The sequence below is a fragment of the Erpetoichthys calabaricus genome, chromosome 16, assembly GCF_900747795.2.
Source record: "Erpetoichthys calabaricus chromosome 16, fErpCal1.3, whole genome shotgun sequence".
NCBI lineage: Eukaryota > Metazoa > Chordata > Cladistia > Polypteriformes > Polypteridae > Erpetoichthys > Erpetoichthys calabaricus.
Window position 1 is genome coordinate 4,646,905 of NC_041409.2, and position 19,030 is coordinate 4,665,934.

General features: G+C 41.2%; 1 protein-coding gene across 1 annotated transcript in view; it reads right to left on the reverse strand.

Moving 5' to 3' along the window:
* Positions 1-8,741, reverse strand: part of LOC114666887 (basement membrane-specific heparan sulfate proteoglycan core protein-like) — a 35,388-nt gene extending 26,647 nt beyond the window's left edge. The window contains exons 1-2 of the mRNA XM_028821927.2: positions 8,512-8,741; positions 6,127-6,162 (exon numbers count right to left, since the gene is read on the reverse strand). Of these exons, the coding sequence (XP_028677760.2) occupies positions 6,127-6,162; positions 8,512-8,542 (67 nt within the window). The 5' untranslated portion in view covers positions 8,543-8,741. The remainder of the gene's footprint in view (positions 1-6,126; positions 6,163-8,511) is intronic.
* Positions 8,742-19,030: the final 10,289 nt, after the last annotated feature.

Sequence of the window (19,030 nt, forward strand, 5' to 3'; positions counted from 1 at the left end):
TTTATTCAGTAAACTTGTAATAACAAGAACTGGGAATGTTTGTTTTGTATTAGAACTAATAATAATAATAATAATAAATAATAATAATAATAATAATCAATATGCATATAAGGGCGGCACGGTGGCGCAGTGGGTAGCGCTGCTGCCTCGCAGTTGGGAGATCTGTTGGACCTGGGTTCAATTCCCAGGTCCTCCCTGCGTGGAGTTTGCATGTTCTCCCCGTGTCTGCGTGGGTTTCCTCCGGGCGCTCCGGTTTCCTCCCACATTCCAAAGACATGCAGGTTAGGTGGATTGGCGATTCTAAATTGGCCCTAGTGTGTGCTTGGTGTGTGGGTGTGTTTGTGTGTGTCCTGCGGTGGGTTGGCACCCTGCCCAGGATTGTTTCCTGCCTTGTGCCCTGTGTTCGCTGGGATTGGCTCCAGCAGACCCCCGTGACCCTGTGTTCGGATTCAGCGGGTTGGAAAATGGATGGATGGAATATGCATATACCATCCATCCATCCATTATCCAACCCGCTATATCCTAATTACAGGGTCACGGGGGTCTGCTGGAGCCAATCCCAGCCAGCACAAACAGAGACAACCCCTGGGCAGGGCGCCTGCCCACCGCAGAATATGTATATACAGTACATAATAATAATAATAATAATACATAATATAATGTCCAACAGCTTATTGCATTTGATAACATCTTGTAATAACTAGTTTGCAATGTAAGATTTTCACTTAGAAATGCTTAGCTCAATTAAATGGAAATATGTGACATAATCTTATTAAGTACATAAAAAAGGTTATTTTTGTACATTCATTTTGACATACAGGTTATTTTCTGCCAAAGTACCTAAAAAAAGATAAGAGATCTGTTTTACTTTTCAGTGTTCTCACTTCCATTACACCACTCGTTGAAAAGCTGGGATTGACTTGCGATGTTCGTTTAGCTTTCACTGCTTATTCTGCTTCGGTTTGGGTTGTGCGCCGCTCTTTTTGTTTTCGTTCTTCCCACTTTGCCTTCTTTGCTTTGTTTGCACGTCGCTCTAATTGTAATTGTTGTTTCTGATTTTTTTTACGTATTCAAGTTGTTTTTAATTTGTGGTTTCTGATTTGGTTTTGCGTTTCCAATTTGTTTTTATGTTTTCTCATTTTATTTTTGTGCATCCAATATGTTTTTGTGTGTTTTGATGTGCTTTTGCATATTCAGTTTGTTTTTGCATATTCAGATTTCTTGTGTATTCAGTTTATTTTTGAATATTCTGATTTGTTTTGTGTTTTCTGATATGTGTTTGTGTTTTCAATTTGTGTTTTATGATTTGTTTTTGCATATTCAATTTGTGTTTGATTTTCTGAATTGCTTTTGCATATTCAATTTGCTGCGGTGGGTTGGCACCCTGCCCGAGATTGGTTCCTGCCTTGTGCCCTGTGTTGGCTGGGATTGGCTCCAGCAGACCCCCGTGACCCTGTGTTCGGATTCTGCAGGTTCGAAAATGGATGGATGGATGGATATTCAATTTGTTTTTGCATATTCTGATTTCTTGTGTATTCATTTTTTTTTTTTTTTATTATATTCTGAAAAGTTGTGGTCAGTTACAAACCGTGTAATTGTCTTTGCAGTGTTAGATGTCATCGCCCCTGTGACAGGAGACCTATCTAGGCCTGGATTTAAAACACAATTAAAGTCCATCCATCCATCCATTTTCCAACCTGCTGAATCCAAACACAGGGTCACAGGGGTCTGCTGGAGCCAATCCCAGCCAACACCGGGCACAAGGCAGGAAACAATTAAAGTCCCCAGCCATTATAACTTTATGAGTGTTCACATTGGGAATGGACACAAATACATTTTGGATGAATTCCCTATCATCCACATTGGGTGCATAAACATTTATCAAAATCACTTTACAATTAAATAAATTACCCATGACAATCGTGTATCTCCCTTCAGGATCAGATACAACATCTGATACTACAAATGGAACTGTTCTATGGATAAGAATTCCCACATCTCTAGTTTTTTTTTGTAAAGCTAGAATGGAACATTTGGCCAGTCTATTCTTTTTGCAGCCGGAACTGATCCTTGCTTAATAAGTGGGTCTCCTGTAAAAATACTATTTTATCATTTAGACCTGTTAGATGAGAGAATACTTTCTCTCTTTTTAATTCGTGATTCAGGCCTTTAACATTTCAGCTCACAAAGTTAACTGTCCCGTCCTGGACACATTGATTCTGAATTTTTGATGTCATTTTGTAGTCTTAACCAAAAGTGAGACAGCTTTGACCTTAATTTCCAATTTTCCCAGGGGTTATTGCATTACAGTCTATTGTTACGTTGGTAATTATAATTATAAGGATTAAAAGGATAGATTAGAGATAGTTTGCTCTCTTCCCCCCCCCCCCCCCCCCCGCTTTGCCTCCCCACGTGAGGCTGAACCACACTTCACAAAGTCGCAGTCCTCTGACATACCTAGAGACAGAACACGTCCAAAACAGAACAAGCCCCCAGCACCAGTGTATGTGAATTAAAACAGAGATATTTATTGCCAATACAGTCTAAATACTGTAAGCGTAACAACAAAAAAAAAGAAAGAAAATCTTTAACATTCTTGAAATGTTAAGATAGTAAACCCTTTTTAGAATAGTAAAAAAAAAAAAAGAAAGAAAAGAGTTACTAATTTAATTTCTTCCACACATAAACATGTATAATTGTAATTAAAATAAAAACAGATAGTGACCGAGAAGGGAAAAGGATGTATAAGTACGGTACCAGTGTCATTGCAAGCGGATCAGACAGCCGGTGATATCTTCTTTACGATGCCATGACAGAGTGCGACTCACGGTCTTATTTCAGAAGAGTGTTAGGTTCAGCTTTCTTAACTCTTTGTCTGCTTCCTCTCTACTGGTAAATATGTAATGTTTGCCTTGAATCTCCACTTTCAGTTTGGCAGGATACAAGAGGCTGTATCTGATATCGGCTTTTCGTAAGCGCTGTTTAATATTATAAAAAGAGGCACACTTAGCAGCTGTTGAGGGTGAGAAGTCAGTGAAAATGCGAATCAGGTTATTTTCAAACATAATCTCTTGTTTCTGTCTGAGAAGTGACATTACATTTAATTTAGATTGTAACTTCTCGAAGCGCACAATAAAAGTCCTATGCTTAGACTTGTTCGATCCCCGTATGCAATAAGCTGCAGCTGTCTCGGTGTCTGATTTAAAGTCCTCTCCAATTATTTTGGAGAATAGTTCAGCTACGAATTTCACTGGGTTTGGACTTTTGCGATTCTCAGGTAGACCTTCGATTCTAATATTATTCCTTCTGCATCCGTCTTCCAGAGCAGCAAGTCTGTCTCCGAGTTTTTTGCATTCAGAATTCACACTGTTGCTTTTCCATCAGTGGAGGATGCTAGATTTTTGGCTGTTTCAATTCGAGTCGTGAATGTCTGCTTAACATCCTCCAGCTGATCAGCAAATGTGCTCAGTTTAGACACATTTTCCTGAATGTGCTCCTCAATTTTTTCCAGCATACATTTAAAGGCCGCCTCAAAGCAATTATATACGCGTTTCTCCGAGTTTTTATTATCCTGCCGCAGCTCTTGCAGCTCCCACCACAGCTTCTCACTTGTCTTCTCGCTTGTCTTCTCACTTATCCTCTCGTTTGTCTTGAGCATACTATTTCTGTCTTTCTTTATATCATTCGTTATCTCTTGCTTGAGCTCAGCGATCATCACCTTCAGTTCGGACAGATCATTTTGTTTTTGCATATTCAATTTGTTTTTGCATATTTTGATTTATTTTGCATATTCAGTTTGTGTTTGCGGTTTCTGATTTGTTTTTGCATGATTGAATTAGTTTTTGTGCATTGCACTTCAGGGTCACCGTATTATATAACCTAACATTAACATTCTCAACCCCACTAAATCCACATTCGGGTTTTAGGGTTCCCAGTTTATCTGCTGATGGCCAACACCAAGTACAAATCAGGTGCCACTCTCAGACAGGACGCCAGCACACCACAGAGCCCACTCTTGCATACACGGCCTGCAAGGCTTTAGTGATGGAGAGAAAAACCAGCAGAACCAAATTAAAATCCACATGGGCATGAGTTCATATCCATTTTCTACATGCTGAGGTCAAATCCTAAAACTGTCAAATTCAAATTTAAAAATTTGTTTAAAAGGAAGAATGGATTCAATGCTAAAACAATTTGCCATGTTCTCTGGGCCAGCGAATGGTGGATTTGAGCAAACTGCCCCAGTGCCAAAAATTGGCCGAAGAGGAGAAAGAAGGCACCATGACTGCATGATGACTATAAACAATGAAAAGGCAGGCGATGGCCGAGCAGTAAGCTTACATGTATGGAATTTGACTGTGGAGAAAATGAAAGGATGGATGAATGGATTCAGTTCAAATCAATCTGTCAGCACATTGTCCATTAACAAGCTCAGAGTGCCCTACAAGGCTGGGTTATATGGATAAGAAAGCACAAGCAATCTTTACTTTATATTGCATCTTTCTCTAATGATCACTACCCCACAACTCTTCATGAGTGCCAAGCTGGAGTACAATTGTTTATTTATATGTTTTATTACAGCGCCCCAAAGTTCAGGGCCATTAGGCATAATGGACAGACTGACGGTTAAACGGATGGATTTAATTCAGATCAATCATTTTTAGAAATGAATAGGCTCACATCAGAATACCCAGTGAATGGATGGACAGATGCTGTGGAAGCCAATCTGTTTTTTGATAGGACATTTCCTTAGATTGGCACAGGGGTTGGCACTACTCCCTCATTCATCCACGTGGATGTCCCAGGGTCTGCTCCAAAGACAAATATGTGTGGTTATCTGGCCAGTCTAAGGTGACTGACTATGGATGTGCTCACGTGTATGCCCTACCATGAACTGGTGCCCCATCAAGGGTTGATTCTTGCCAGGTGCCCAATGCTGCTGGGTTAGGCTCCTGCCCTCTGTGACCCTGAATGCTCAGTTTTAGTGGACTTACACCTCAAAATTCAGTGAAGCACCTCTGCCAGCCTTATTCCATCTGCGGCCTAATGCAGATGTCAAATGAGAAACTTTCCATTTTTAGCAACTTGGCACGGTGGCGCAGTGGTAGCGCTGCTGCCTCGCAGTTAGGAGACCTGGGTTCGCTTCCCGGGTCCTCCCTGCGTGGAGTTTGCATGTTCTCCCCGTGTCTGTGTGGGTTTCCTCCGGGCGCTCCGGTTTCCTCCCACAGTCCAAAGACATGCTGGTTAGGTGGATTGGCGATTCTAAATTGGCCCTAGTGTGTACTTGGTGTGTGGGTGTGTTTGTGTGTGTCCTGCGGTGGGTTGGCACCCTGCCCAGGATTGGTTCCCTGCCTTGTGCCCTGTGTTGGCTGGGATTGGCTCCAGCAGACCCCCATGACCCTGTGTTCGGATTCAGCGGGTTGGAAAATGGATGGATGGATGTTTATTTCAGTTCAGGATAACCGGGAGGAGAAGCCTATTGCTGCCAGACTTAGTTGGTGCAAGACAGGAACTTGCAATGGTTAGAATTAAAAGATGAGATTAGTGCGGCTGATAAACCAGTCATGGATATGGTTCAAAACGGACCCTGACTTCAATTTGTCACCGGACGTGACTGGGGTCTTGCCTGGTCATTGTCACTGTGGTTTTCCTCCAAGTGTACCTCACATCCTCTAAGACATGCATGTTAGATTAACTGGCCTGGCATGAGTGAGATTGTGGATGTGCCCTGGACTGGCTTTGGCTGTGCTACTGGGGTGGGCTTCAATAATCCTCAGTTGAATTAAACAAGTTTGAAAAAATTATCATGTAAAAATTAAAATTATTTTCAAAACACAGTGTTTCTATAGAGGTGCCTGGGCACTGCAGTGGGCTGGCATCCTGTCCTACATTGTTTCCTGCTTTGCACCCAGCACTGCCATGATAGCCTGAGGTCCCCTGTAGCTCTTAACTGAACTAAGAGGCTTTGAGACTAGTCGACTGACCGTGGCTTGGGTTTCTATCCTAAATGGAAGCTGTGCTCTCAAGTTTCATCATAATAATATGTGTAGCACTCTCAGCTGCTGTGAACAAACGTTTATATATCAACTAATGAGACATCAATTTTATGAAGATTCAGTAGCTTACCTGATGCTGTTTCAAGGGCGGTCATCATGGCCAGCACTGCAAAACACAAGAGGAGCAGGTCAGACGGATAAAGTCAGCTCAGGCCGGGTCAGTCACTTTAAGAGTAGGCCTTCTCTTACGAGCACCACAGCTCTCTACACGATACACTCCATTTATTTGTGTGACCTTAGAGGTCTGTCATCAGTCTGATATTGAGGCAAACTCACAAAACTCTTTAGGAAAAGTGTAAGGACTTGAGGCCTTGAAAAGGTAGAAAGGAAAAGATAAACTGCATTAAAAATGAACCAATGTCGGGAAAGGAGCAGCAACTGTTTGAAATGCCACCGGACTGTTTAGGGTGGGAAATAGGATACATTTCGGACAGAACTTTAGGCATTTACAGTATATGTGTGTATATATTCATAACATTCGCACTCTGAAACACAATCTTATCGTATGTGTGGTTACCTACCAGGTAACGCATGTGGTTGGTCTGCAAGTCAGCAAACATCCGCCATGCCCTTCTCAGTTGCGAGAAGCAGATCATAGAATGTTACATAGTTTACTGTCAGATACTTCAAAGAGTACGAGACACGTGTTTCGCCCTTATTTGGGCTCATCAGGCGTACACACTCCACTGCATCCCCTCGAGAGGATCGAACCTCGGACATCAGCGGCGAAGCCCGTTTACGTTATGTCACGGCGTGTGGTTCGTTTATTTGACAGCCTGGAGATCGGGGTAATTACATTCATAGCATTCGTAGTCTGAAACACGATCTGATTGTACGGGTGGTTACCTACCAGGATATTTATGTAACTAGAAATCCACAGTGACTTATCTTAAAGCAGTCTTTTATTCCTGAGCAGGATTGGGGTTACTAATCACCCCTCTTACACCCACCTATCCCCTCATTCCCATTTGCTATATATCGCCTTTGATTTCTGTATGTCTAGTCATTTTCCTCAGATGATGACACCTGATGAGTGTTGAAAGCTCAGGAATAAAAGATACATGATTCATTTTCTTCTTTTGTGGGTATGAAAACCGAATCACAGATCTTTGCTTATATATATTTTGTGACGCATGAGCCACTGTCTTACCCCCTGAGAGAAGATGCTGAGTCCAAAGGTTTCAAGAGAACCAGCTTTATTTGAATCAAAACAAGAACAGTCAGGGTGTTTATTCAAACGGGAGACTAGCACTTCAATACACAGAGATACGGCACACGAGCAGGGACGCGGCCAGGTCAGTGTTACCCGCATCACCAGACGTGTTACGCGGGGCGGCTGTGAAACTGCAGTTGCCTCGGTGGCACTGCGAACCTGTGGTTGCCTTGGTGACAGACACACACACACATTTTATATATAATGTATGTATGTGTGTGTGTGTGTGCGTGTGTGTATGTATATATATATAGAAATTGCCAGTCTAGTCAGTAAGATATTGCTTTAAACTTGTTATTTAAAACTCTGTGTGTAAAATAGAAAAGCAAAACAGTAAAGTATGCCATCGTTATAAGACCCAGATTTCCTTAATCACTTTTCTTTTAAATTCTGACCATTTCGAAACACCAAGATTTAAAAAAGAAGGGCAAAGAGTTGCATTTGTAATATTAAATGTGAGAATACAACTCCTATGTGTGTGTGTGTGTGCAAGACTAATGAGCAAAACTGTCCTTTAATATTAAAGGACTAATCGATCTCAAATCAAATCTACTTTTAGATCGTATCTGTGCACAAGGTTTAATATATTATAGACCAAAGTGAATCAAGCAATAGAGTGAAATCCATAAAGACAATAACAGGAGGCCCCAGAAGAGCACATGCAGATGGCACTGTGGAGGACGAGGTTAATGCTGAGGTGTCACAGATTAAAGATGTCAGCTTTCCCATTCCAAGTATAAGACTTAATCTAAAAATGTAGGGCAACAGTTTAGATAAGGAGCCAGACGTGACAGCACCAGATAGACAGATAGAGAGGCACTAATAAACTGACAGACACATGCCATGTTTGGTACGTTGGGTTACTAATAGTTTATTCTGATTGATGAGTTTCCAAATCATGCAGTTTGGCATTGTGAGAATATAACTCATGCAAAAGAAGATATGTCTTAATGCAATATTAACAATTAACCTCTTGGTAATCTACTACTTTGTAGTTTTGATGGCTACAGTAATGGAAGTTTGATAATTTGTTGATGAGAAATATCATCATTCTGTTTATTGTGATTATTAGTAGAGATTTATTAGAAGAAGTATGCTATTCTGCACAGTTACTTTCCAAATACAAACTCATTTTCCGTTAATGTATTGTTTACCCATACCTTTTATCTCTACATTTATATAAAGTTCAATTTGGTTATTGAAAAATAAATTGATCTCAAAGTTTCTAAGCAAGCCACTTACCGGTGATGAAGTACACCCTGGCAGTCTTCATCTGGCTGATGGGAGGACGCAGTAGTGGTGCTAAGCTGGGAGATGAGCTGCTTGCACGGCTTCAGTCGCAGAGCTCTTAACATTTGGGTCCCCACCCCACTGAAGACTCTCACAGATGTGCACTTGTACGCCCCTGGGCACACAGTGTTTACTCTTTCCTGCCCCCCGCCCCTCCTGACGTTCAGCACTGATCACTATTCAGCCTAATTCCGGGCCAGTCCCACAAAAACACAAGGGCTGTGAGGGGGCATTGACTGCACACAACTCTGAGGCTCCTCCCAGGATATTGTCCAATTCTGCTGGATGTCCTTTGCCCACCTAGGCTCAATTCCCAAGTGCCCACCCTGTTTTATTCTTTTTTTCTGCTTGAAGAAACAGGAAAGTGAGCTAATGATTTAATCAGAGGAATTCCTTATTTATGAAGCTGTTTGATGTTACTTGCTTTCTGTTTAATTTCCTATTATTTATCAAAGTCCAAACAACTGGAATGATAGCCTGCCATTCAGAGGTAAAAATGAATTTTAGTTGCAAAACATATCTCTGGTAATTTTTTGCTCAAAAAGTCTGTGCTACATTACTGCAGGTTCAACAAGACCAAACAGAGTACCTATAAAAAAATCACATTTTATTGTTATAATGTACAACACTGAAACACAATGGATTTAACTTGCCTTTTCTGACACTGATCAACAGATAAAGGCTGTTTAAAAGAAAAATGAAAAATCTTTGCACAATAGTCTAAATTCATTACAAATATATAAAACACAAAATAATTGATTCCAAGTATTCACCCCTGTCTTTAGTCAAAGCTGTTTTGGCAGCCATGACAGCCTTCAGACTCTCTCCATCAGCTTGGCACATCTGGACGCTGCAGTTTTTCTCTATTCTTCTTTATCAAACTCCTCCAGCTCAGTCAGGTGTCATGGTGCTCGTGAGTGAACAGCATTTCTATGTCCATCCACAAATTCTTAATTGCTTTGAGACCAGGGGCCTCATGTATAAACGGTGCATATACAGAAAAATGTTGCATACGCCCGTTTCCACTCTCACATCAAAATATATAAAAATTAAACTCTGAGTATAGCCATGCAGATTTTCACGGCAGCCTGGGTGGCACCCAGCATTGAAGCAGTGCTGCTGTTTCTGTGTGGTTTCCCTTTCTTTTTTAGATTCACATCCATGATGCAGGATTAATTAAATACACTGAAATTAATTGCATATCGTTTACAAATTTGAGGCACTTGACTGTTCTTTAACAATATAATGATGCACAGAATGGCCAAAGTATTCCAACTAACATAGGTGCTTTAGCGTTGTTAGAAAACATCGCAAATGGAAGAATTAGAAGAGAGTGCGTATTTAGAGATGATGATGGGATTGGCTCCAGCAGACCCCTGTGACCCTGTAGTTAGTTAGGATATAGCGGGTTTGATAATGGATGGATGGATGGATGACTGGCTTAAGGTCGATTTCGATTACCAAGAGCTACTCTACTGTGTGCTGAACTGGAATTATGCTCTACCCGCACCTTTGTAAGTTCTGTCCACTCTCTGGTTTTTAGCCACAGGAGGTTTTCAACCTGAACTGACTGACTGATCAGGTATTTCTCAGTCATTACTCAGTCACACCATGACAGTTGCATGGGGTGGTATTATCTGCATGTCATCCAGATATATAAGGTTTCTTTACACTGTGAAGACAGGCTCGGACACAGACAGGCAGACACGTACATGTCACCCAACACACGTTTATTTAATTGACTATTTACAATATTCCTGTGCCCACATACCCCAAAGTCCTGGCCACAACACAATGCCTTCTTCAAGCCGCCTCCTTGTCTTCCTCCCGACGTCATCCTACTTCCTCCCGATTCTTTTTTTTGACTGAAGGGAGGCGGCCCCTTTTATACACACCCGGATGTGCTCCAGGTGCTCCCCGGCAATCTTCCACCGGCACTTCCCAGTGTGGCAGAAGTGTCGGCTGTGTACCCAGAAGCACTCCGGGTGTCCCTTCTTCTCTTCCCCCCAGCACCTCCGGGTGTGGTGGAAGCGCAGGGGTCCAGGGTCCCCAAGGCATCAGGGCACCCCCTGGCGGTGGCCACGGGCCCCCAATACAACCAGGGCGAATGCCCCCTCGCATTCTGGAGGAGGAATGAGCTCTCCTCCTGTCCTCCTGGGCATCCCGGCCGGGCGTGAACCCCATACGGGTGCCACAACACTAAACTGGCAAACATCAAAGTGCAATTCTCAGCAATGTCTGCAATCGGAGTGATCGACTGCATTCACATTGCTATAAAGGCGACTTCAGAGAATGAATGTGCTTATGTAAATAGAAAGCATTTCCACTCTATTAATGTTTAAATTATAATTTAATTATCTGTGATGTGAAAATGCATCTCATTAATGTTGTGGCAAGATGGCCTGGCTCAATTCATGATTCATTCTATCTGAGAAATAGTAGTGTTGAGAACAAAGCTAAAAATGGTATTGTGTGTGATGGCTGGCTTCTGGGTAAGATAAGACATTTAATATTATCCCTTTGGTCAAAATTGTAAGTTATCTGTGTGATGTAACCATATAACACAATTACTTCGGTGACAGCGGGTACCTGCTGAAAACGTGACTTCTCACTCCACTCGTCAACCCACTGAGGGAGCAACGATAAAATGCTGGACATTAGTGTCTCGCCAATAATGGCAGCAGCTTGCTGCTTAAACGGTGTGAGCCCCAGAATTCCTCTACCTCCTCCAATTGACAATCAGACAGTGAGCTGGAACTCGCCTTTTCACTTCAACCACTTCATTTTTATTTCAGACAATGTGCAACTTTCTGAACTTGAACTTTTGAGTGGCACCGCCATGTTCTGCCACTCCATCAATTTCCTTTTGCTGTTTATACCACTGCTTTAGCCACCAAATAGTTTGTTTCACCTCGCCTCCACTTCACTGAGCAGGACCTCCACATCGCATTCACTGAAATTCTTCTTTTTCACACGTGCTTTTGCCAGTGTCTTTTAACAAAACACGGAACAGGAGGGGCTATTTATATTAATTTGCATATTCAAAATTCTGGGAGGAGCTGTGGGCATGTGCATTAAAATTCATGCCAATTGCGATTTATAAAGGGGAAGTGCGTAGAACTTCACTTACACACAGCTCTATGCATCTGAATGTTTTTGTGCGTACAGACATTTCTAGTTTTGTCCGTATGCCAATTTTTAGTGTGAATTCTATGCAAGGCATATACTCTGACTTGGTCACTCCAGGACATTAATACTGTTGTTCTCAAGCCAGTCCTGGGTAACTTTGGCTTTTTGCTTGGGGTTGTTGTTTTGCTGGAAAACAAATCTTCTCCCAAGGTGCACATTTTCCTTCAGGATTTCCCTGTGTTTTACTGCATTCATTTTTCAGACAGCACCTGCTGCAGAGAAGCATCCTAACAGCATGATGCCACCACCCACAATGCCTCACTGAAGAGATTCTGTGTTTTAGATAATGGACACTGCTTGGCTTACGTGAAATGTGGCATTTAGTCTAAACACCCAGAAAGCTCAATGTTAATTGATCATAGAACCTTCCCAAAGTCTCCCATGTGCCTCTGGCAAACACTAGCCAAGATTTCAGGTACATATATATTTTTTTAATGCGGTTTTCTCTTCGTCACACTCCAATAAAGCTGAGCAACATTTATTACATCCACAGTCTCTCATGTCTCAGTCACTGACGCCTGTATCTCCTTCACCTTGGTGGCCTTCCTCACTAGTTTTTTCGTGCACAACCACTCAGTGTTTTGTGGACGGCCTGCTCTAGGCAGATGAACAGTACAGCTGTGCCACACTCTTTACATCTCTTAACTGGACTCCAAGGGATATTCAGTAACTTGGATATTTTGTTGTCTCCAGCCCCTGACTTGTGTTTTTCATGGTGTTGCTTGGAGTGTTCTTTTGTTTTCATTGTGTAGATTAGCCCACAATACTAACTCAGCAGCAGGTTTTCCTTGGCCAGTGTCAGGATGTGATATCACCTTAGTCAGGTCATGCGGGGCACTGGCTCTGACTCTGCATTTTAAGATTATACACACCCTGCTAAATGACTCACTTAACCGGCCCAAGCTTCATTTGCCAACAACACATTTGCAGATACCTGACATATAAATCGGGTCTTGAAACCCAAAAAATTGATCATAAAATCAGACCCCGATTTATACACTCATTCAACAATACGACACTTAATTTTTTTTTTTTTTTACATCTTCTTGCTTCCTCCAATCTCTCATCAGTTTCTCAGACGCATCAAATTTTGTTGCAGCAGCACAGTTACCAATTTCTTTCACTACTTGAACGATGTTTAATTTAAAACCAGCATCATATTTTCTTCTGATCGAATGCTCCATCGTAGATAAGGGATGCTCTTACAATAAAGGTGTATGAGGATGTGAGATACACAAAACAGTGCAAACATCGCTCTGGAATAGTTCGGGTATTACCGTGTGGTCACATAGGCAGAATACATAGAAGAAAAGGCCGTGTGCTCCGTGGTTACTCTATCAGGTGGGTGTTAGCTTATCATATTGGACCAATAGTGTGAGTTTTCTGCATTCAATTTATACGACCTACATTATAAAATACCAGAAATTATACGGTAAAATCAAGCTCCAACTTATCTGCGGGAGAACTTAAACGCGAGTATATACGGTAATTGTAACGCTTCCCAGTCCATCAAATTGCTTTAAGTCAAGGGATCTGCCAAAAGTTCTACAATAGTGATCAATGATGGGCTTCCATCCTAAAATATGGATTTAAAAATGACACAAAGTTGTAAGAAAGTGAGCCCCAAGACCATGAGACAAGGCTGTTGGTAATTAATAATGACAGACAATGGAAGTCTGCAATGGGGTCAAGTCTGGAATCCTGTAATATTGAAAATCTCTCTGAGCTAAAACCTTTTTTCAGCCCATCTCAGCCAGACTGGAAATTAGATAAATGGCCATTTGTCTTTATTTTGAGACACCATTTCCAGCCTTGCTGAGTCAGACTTCACTTCTCATCAGTCTGAATATGTGGAATTGGCATTTATTTGTAATGTATGTCCTTGCCCTAATTGTACAGATGTAACAAATATAATTTGAACTGAATATACTGGCACCCCAGACTGACTGGTTTTCTGTCATTGGTGGCTGTTCCTAAGTTGCTGCCCCCTGAAATTTGACACTTCTTTAGCATTGCTCATTCAAATTCATTTCCAGTCCTCCTTCTGCCTTTCAATATCAGATGAACTTGTCTAACTATGCTATTAAAATAGCATTTAAAATAAGAAGTTTAAGCTGGGGACTGAATGTTCCTCATTATATGGAGGCATGCCAGTTCTGAAACCTTTCCACCTTATATATTGTAGGTGACAGGAAGGAAGGACAGGCATCCTGGCCGGGATAAAAGAAGGATTCATGCCTGGTCGGGAGGTCATAATGGATGGACAGATGGCAGTGTTCCTCAGGGATGAACATGATTAGGACACCCACAGGGCTGTATGGGAGTTGGAGTCCAGAAACACAGCCCTGTTGGGGGCTTTGGGGACCGCCAGAAGACGCTGCCAGGGAAGGACTGTTCTGGACAATTTGGGCATAAGACCAGAAGCAGTTCCTGGGTCAACTTTAAAAGAGAACCCAGCGCCACACTTAAACGAGTCAGAGTCAGGAGGCAGTGGGCAACGCTCTCTCGGAGGTGAAAGGAAACTGTGTATTTTTGCCTGTGTTCTTATGAAGAAGGAGTTTTTTTCAAATAAAAACCTTTATTTGAACCTTGAATTGTGTTGGGTATTACTGTGTCTGTGATTTAGGTATCAGTGGCTCCCTTTGTGGTTACAATATATATCTATCCATCCATCCCACCACTATCCAACCCGCTATATCCTAACTACAGGGTCACGGCGGTCTTCTGAAGCCAATCTCAACCAACACAGGGTGCAAGGCAGGAAACAAACTCCAGGCAGGACGCCAGTCCACCACAGATATATGTATGTATGTATGTATGTATATACATGTGTATATATATATATATATATATATATATATATATAGAGTGGGCGATGGCCGGTGCCCATACCCAGCCAAGATGCCTGTGTACTGGAAGAACCGGGGGAAAGAGCATGCATAGGACATTATCTCCCCAGAAACGTTACATGACAGCCCTACGGGTTCCCTCAGGGTTTAATGTCTCAGCCCTGTTGGGTCCTATAGATGCTGCCAGGGGGTGCTGCAGAGACTTGGGAGTTCTACTTTATCAGGTTCCCGCCTCACCTGGAAGTGCTTCAGGACCATGTTAACAGGTCACCAGAAGTACTCCCGGGTGTCATATAAAGGAAGCCTGCTGCTGCAGTTCCAGGAGCCAGAGTCGGGAAGGAACAGACAAAGCTTGCTGGAGGAGGGAGGAAACAGAGATGGAGAGAGACAAGGAAGAGAAAGAATGAAGGTAAAGTGCGTATCTGTGATTATTTACTGTGCTTGGTACTGTGTTGGTGGAAAATGATTTTTGGAAGTGCCCTCTGTCCATGTCAGTGTGTGCTTGTGTTGAGTTTGGGGAGCTGAAGAGCCCCCTTCAGTCCACCTTATATATGTGTGTGTGTGTATATATATATATATATATATATATATATATATATATATATATATATATATATATATATATATATTCATGGCATTCATTGTCTGTGTCACAATCTGATTATATGGGTGGTTACCTACCAGGTAACGCTTGTGGTTGGCCAGCAAGTCTGCTAACATCCGCCACGGTGCCCTCAGTTGTGAGAAGCAGATCATAGAATGGTTGAAATAGTTTACTGTCAAATAATGCAAAGAGTACGCGACACGTGTTTCGCCCTAATTCTGGGCTCATCAGGCGTACACACTCTAGGTAACCACCCATACAATCAGATTGTGATTCAGACTACGAATGCCGTGAATGTAATTACCCCGATCTACATGCTGTCAAATAAACGAACCACACGCCGTGGCGCAACGTTAGGGGCATCGGCGCTGACGTCCGAGGTTCGATTCCCGAGAGGGAGTGCAGTAGAGTGTGTACGCCTGATGAGCCCAGAATTAGGGCAAAACACGTGTCACGTACTCTTTGCATTATTTGACAGTAAACTATTTCAACCATATATATATATATATATATATCTATATCTACTATAATTAAAAAAATCCTGCAACTAGACAAGACTTTTTGGAAGATTTTAAGTCCCGCAAGTCAAGACTTTGGCCATGAGATGTTTTCAAGTCATGCCCTCCTCTCAACCATAGAAAACCAAGCACATGGTATTTTCACCTCTCATTTGTGTGAATGCTTCTGACAGACACAGTTCTTGCTCTCTCAGCTCTTATAAATTTTAACGTTTTCCTCACTTTAAGTTCCCAATTAAAGAAGAATCTTTGTGAAGAATTTAACCACGAAGGGTTATCAACAGTAAAAATGAGTACACGGGCAATCCTAGCTTTGAGAAACGATGAAGTCAAATGAATTAAAACCAAAAATGATGATCGGTTACACTGCAAATTGGTTAAATGCGTATCAATAGACTATGCAGAAACAGTTGGTGGTGATCGTGCAGAAGATAAAAACATCAACTTACAATATTCCAAAGAATATTTACAACCGTCCAGTTTTCCTCCGCACAAATTACCGTAAAAAGAAGGATGTATACAAGAAAGGTAATGTAGTACACCTTCAGGGGATAACATTAGACGACAAAGGAGATCTTGATATGCCATTCGTGTTAAAACGTTAACAGTTTCCCATTAGAATAGCTTTTTCAAAGACAATTTACAAATCTCAGAGCCAAACATTCAAAAAAGTAATTTTATTTAATAGAGAGAAAGAAACGAAATTCGATCACATGCAGTTTTATGTGGCATTGTCACAATGAATGTCCAAACACAGAATCTCAATTTAATGTGACATTGATGAAAATTTAATTAAAAAAAATTGTTTTACAATAAAAGTGTACGTTTAAAATGTTTTTGTGTGTTAATTTCAAAGCTAAACAGAACAAAATCATATTACACAACGAATAACTCTAACACAACATGAAACATAATTTACATTCAAATTATTAAATTTTAATATTTTTTAATATGGTTAATTACTCCCTGTAATGTAAAATAGTTAGTAAATTGTACATCCACATCCCCATATGCGAGAAGCAGAACCGCAAAGAGGCTACTGTGTAGCGCAAGCATGGGGATTGGCAAGCAAAGCGAGCAGGGGGCAAAGCCCCCTATTATATATAAAATATTATACACACATACACTTTTATATGCTTTATATTGAGAATATAAAAGCTAGGATGTCACCAACACCAACATCTTTTAAGGGGGCGATGCAATGACTTCACAGGTCATGCACCATATGATTAGCATGGGGTCGCTACTGTAAATTATATGGCAGCACCCATTAAATACAACTGAAAATAATGGTGATAGAAACACACCATGAAACAATTTTGAAAAATTAAATAAAAAAAACACAATAATGGCATAAACAAGAAAAATGATAACCATCATGATTTATGCAATTTTTTTATGAAAATTAAGATTGTTCAGGAATCAGTTCCTGTAATTTTTTTCCCTCATAATATTTATATGTATTAAGGACAAATCCTTGCCTTTTTCAGTCTTGAGACTGTGACATCTAGACTTGATGATATACTGTAAATACAGTATGGCCATGAGCCTACCCTTCTCAGCCCATGGTGGATAAAAAATGCAAACTGCAACTCTTAATTTTAGTTAGCTGCTTTTCAATCAGCCCTAGTGGTAGAATCTCCTTCCTGACTGCGACTTTCTTCCTTCCCTGACTATGAGTCCTTGTCTTGCCCTTTGATCCTGTTTGCCTCGTTTAGTTTGTCTTCTCAGTTTTGTCTTTTGCTGCTCTTCCTACTTAGCACTTATCCCACCTGGTCACCTTATCTCACAATTAATCCTTGGACACCAATAAGCATCTCTGACAATAACACGAATGAAGAGATGTAGCTGTCAACAGACGCAGGAGTCAAACACAAGTAGACTCAGTTAAAAATCAGGCGAGACAGTCATTAAAGTTCAGGCAGGAGATAATAAACCCAAATCTGTATCCTGTCAAGAATACACGTGACAGCTGCTTAATGCATTTTGTTTCATGTCTTCAATGTTTTCCAGTTTTATTTTTGTTTCAAAAATATATTGTCATTATTTGGTACAGTCATTTTGACATGAGTTGATATATGATTGTTTTTCAGGGGATGCCACCATTTTTTTGTTTAGTCTCTATGATGCTACATGGTTGCATGACATCATCACAGCTTGAACTGAACATTGTCCAAAGATTATGATTCAGGCCTTGCTTTCATATTAAAGCAATCAATTCTTAGGGATCTTGCTGGCTTTAAATCTTTACTGATGAAGCATCGTTCTAATTGAAGTGCTACAGGTGCTGGTATTGTTTACTGACAATTCTTTTGCCTTTCTCTCTTAACAAGACCTTCACAAGTCTCTACTGAGCCCTAAAATGGCTTACTACTTCTGTCCAATTAGACCACAACATAGCTAAAGATGAGACCTGAGATGCACAGTAGCTATAAAATACCAAGACACGGTCAAACAGCAAGGAGTTGGGAAAGCAAAAGTAGCCCCAAGAGGCAAGAGAATGAAAGAAGATGAAGGACTTGTTACTAGGCCACCTTGGCATCACGTGATTGACATCTTAATTGATGTTGCCAGGCAACTTACTACGTCTTTCGATGAAAGGCAAGTGTAAAGGACAAAAGAGTTGGCAGCAGATGATGTCATATTAAGGTAGTAGTGTGTGGTTAAGGCTGAAGTCACAGTATATATGTTCAAGGAAAAAAATGAACCGTGGGGTCATAAACTAGTAAACAAACAAAGAGGTAAGATGTTAGGAACCTGAGCTGAAACAACATCAAGACCAAACACTGCTGAGTCAAAACATCTTTTCACTTTAATGGGTTAAGGTGCACATACATTTGTGCCATCTTAAGTGTCGCTTGTACTGTGTGTCTTTTTTTTTTTTGCACAGGACCCCATAACTTAGGGGTCTCTTAGAAGCCACTTATGAAGACGAAGGGCACATGGACACCATCTGAAATGTGGACACCGGAAGATAGGAACATGTGGTGAAATAATGGAGTTGCAAACCAATTAAAAGTTAAAAACAGAAACAAAATTGAAAAGCAGAGGAAGAAACACTAAAAGAAGGTTAAGTCACAAAAAACAAAATTGAGTTTAGCAGACCCCCATGACCCTGTGTTCGGATTCAGCAGGTTGGAAAATGGATGGATGGGCTGGTATGAGTCTGATGGCCTCTGCCATGGTGGTACACTGGTTTTCTCTACTGACTCACCTCTACACAGCCCTAGGGTTCAGGCATGCGTGGAGTTGGTGTGCGTGTTCTCCTCGTGCTCACATGGGTTTTCTGCCACATTCCAAAGTGCTGTTTG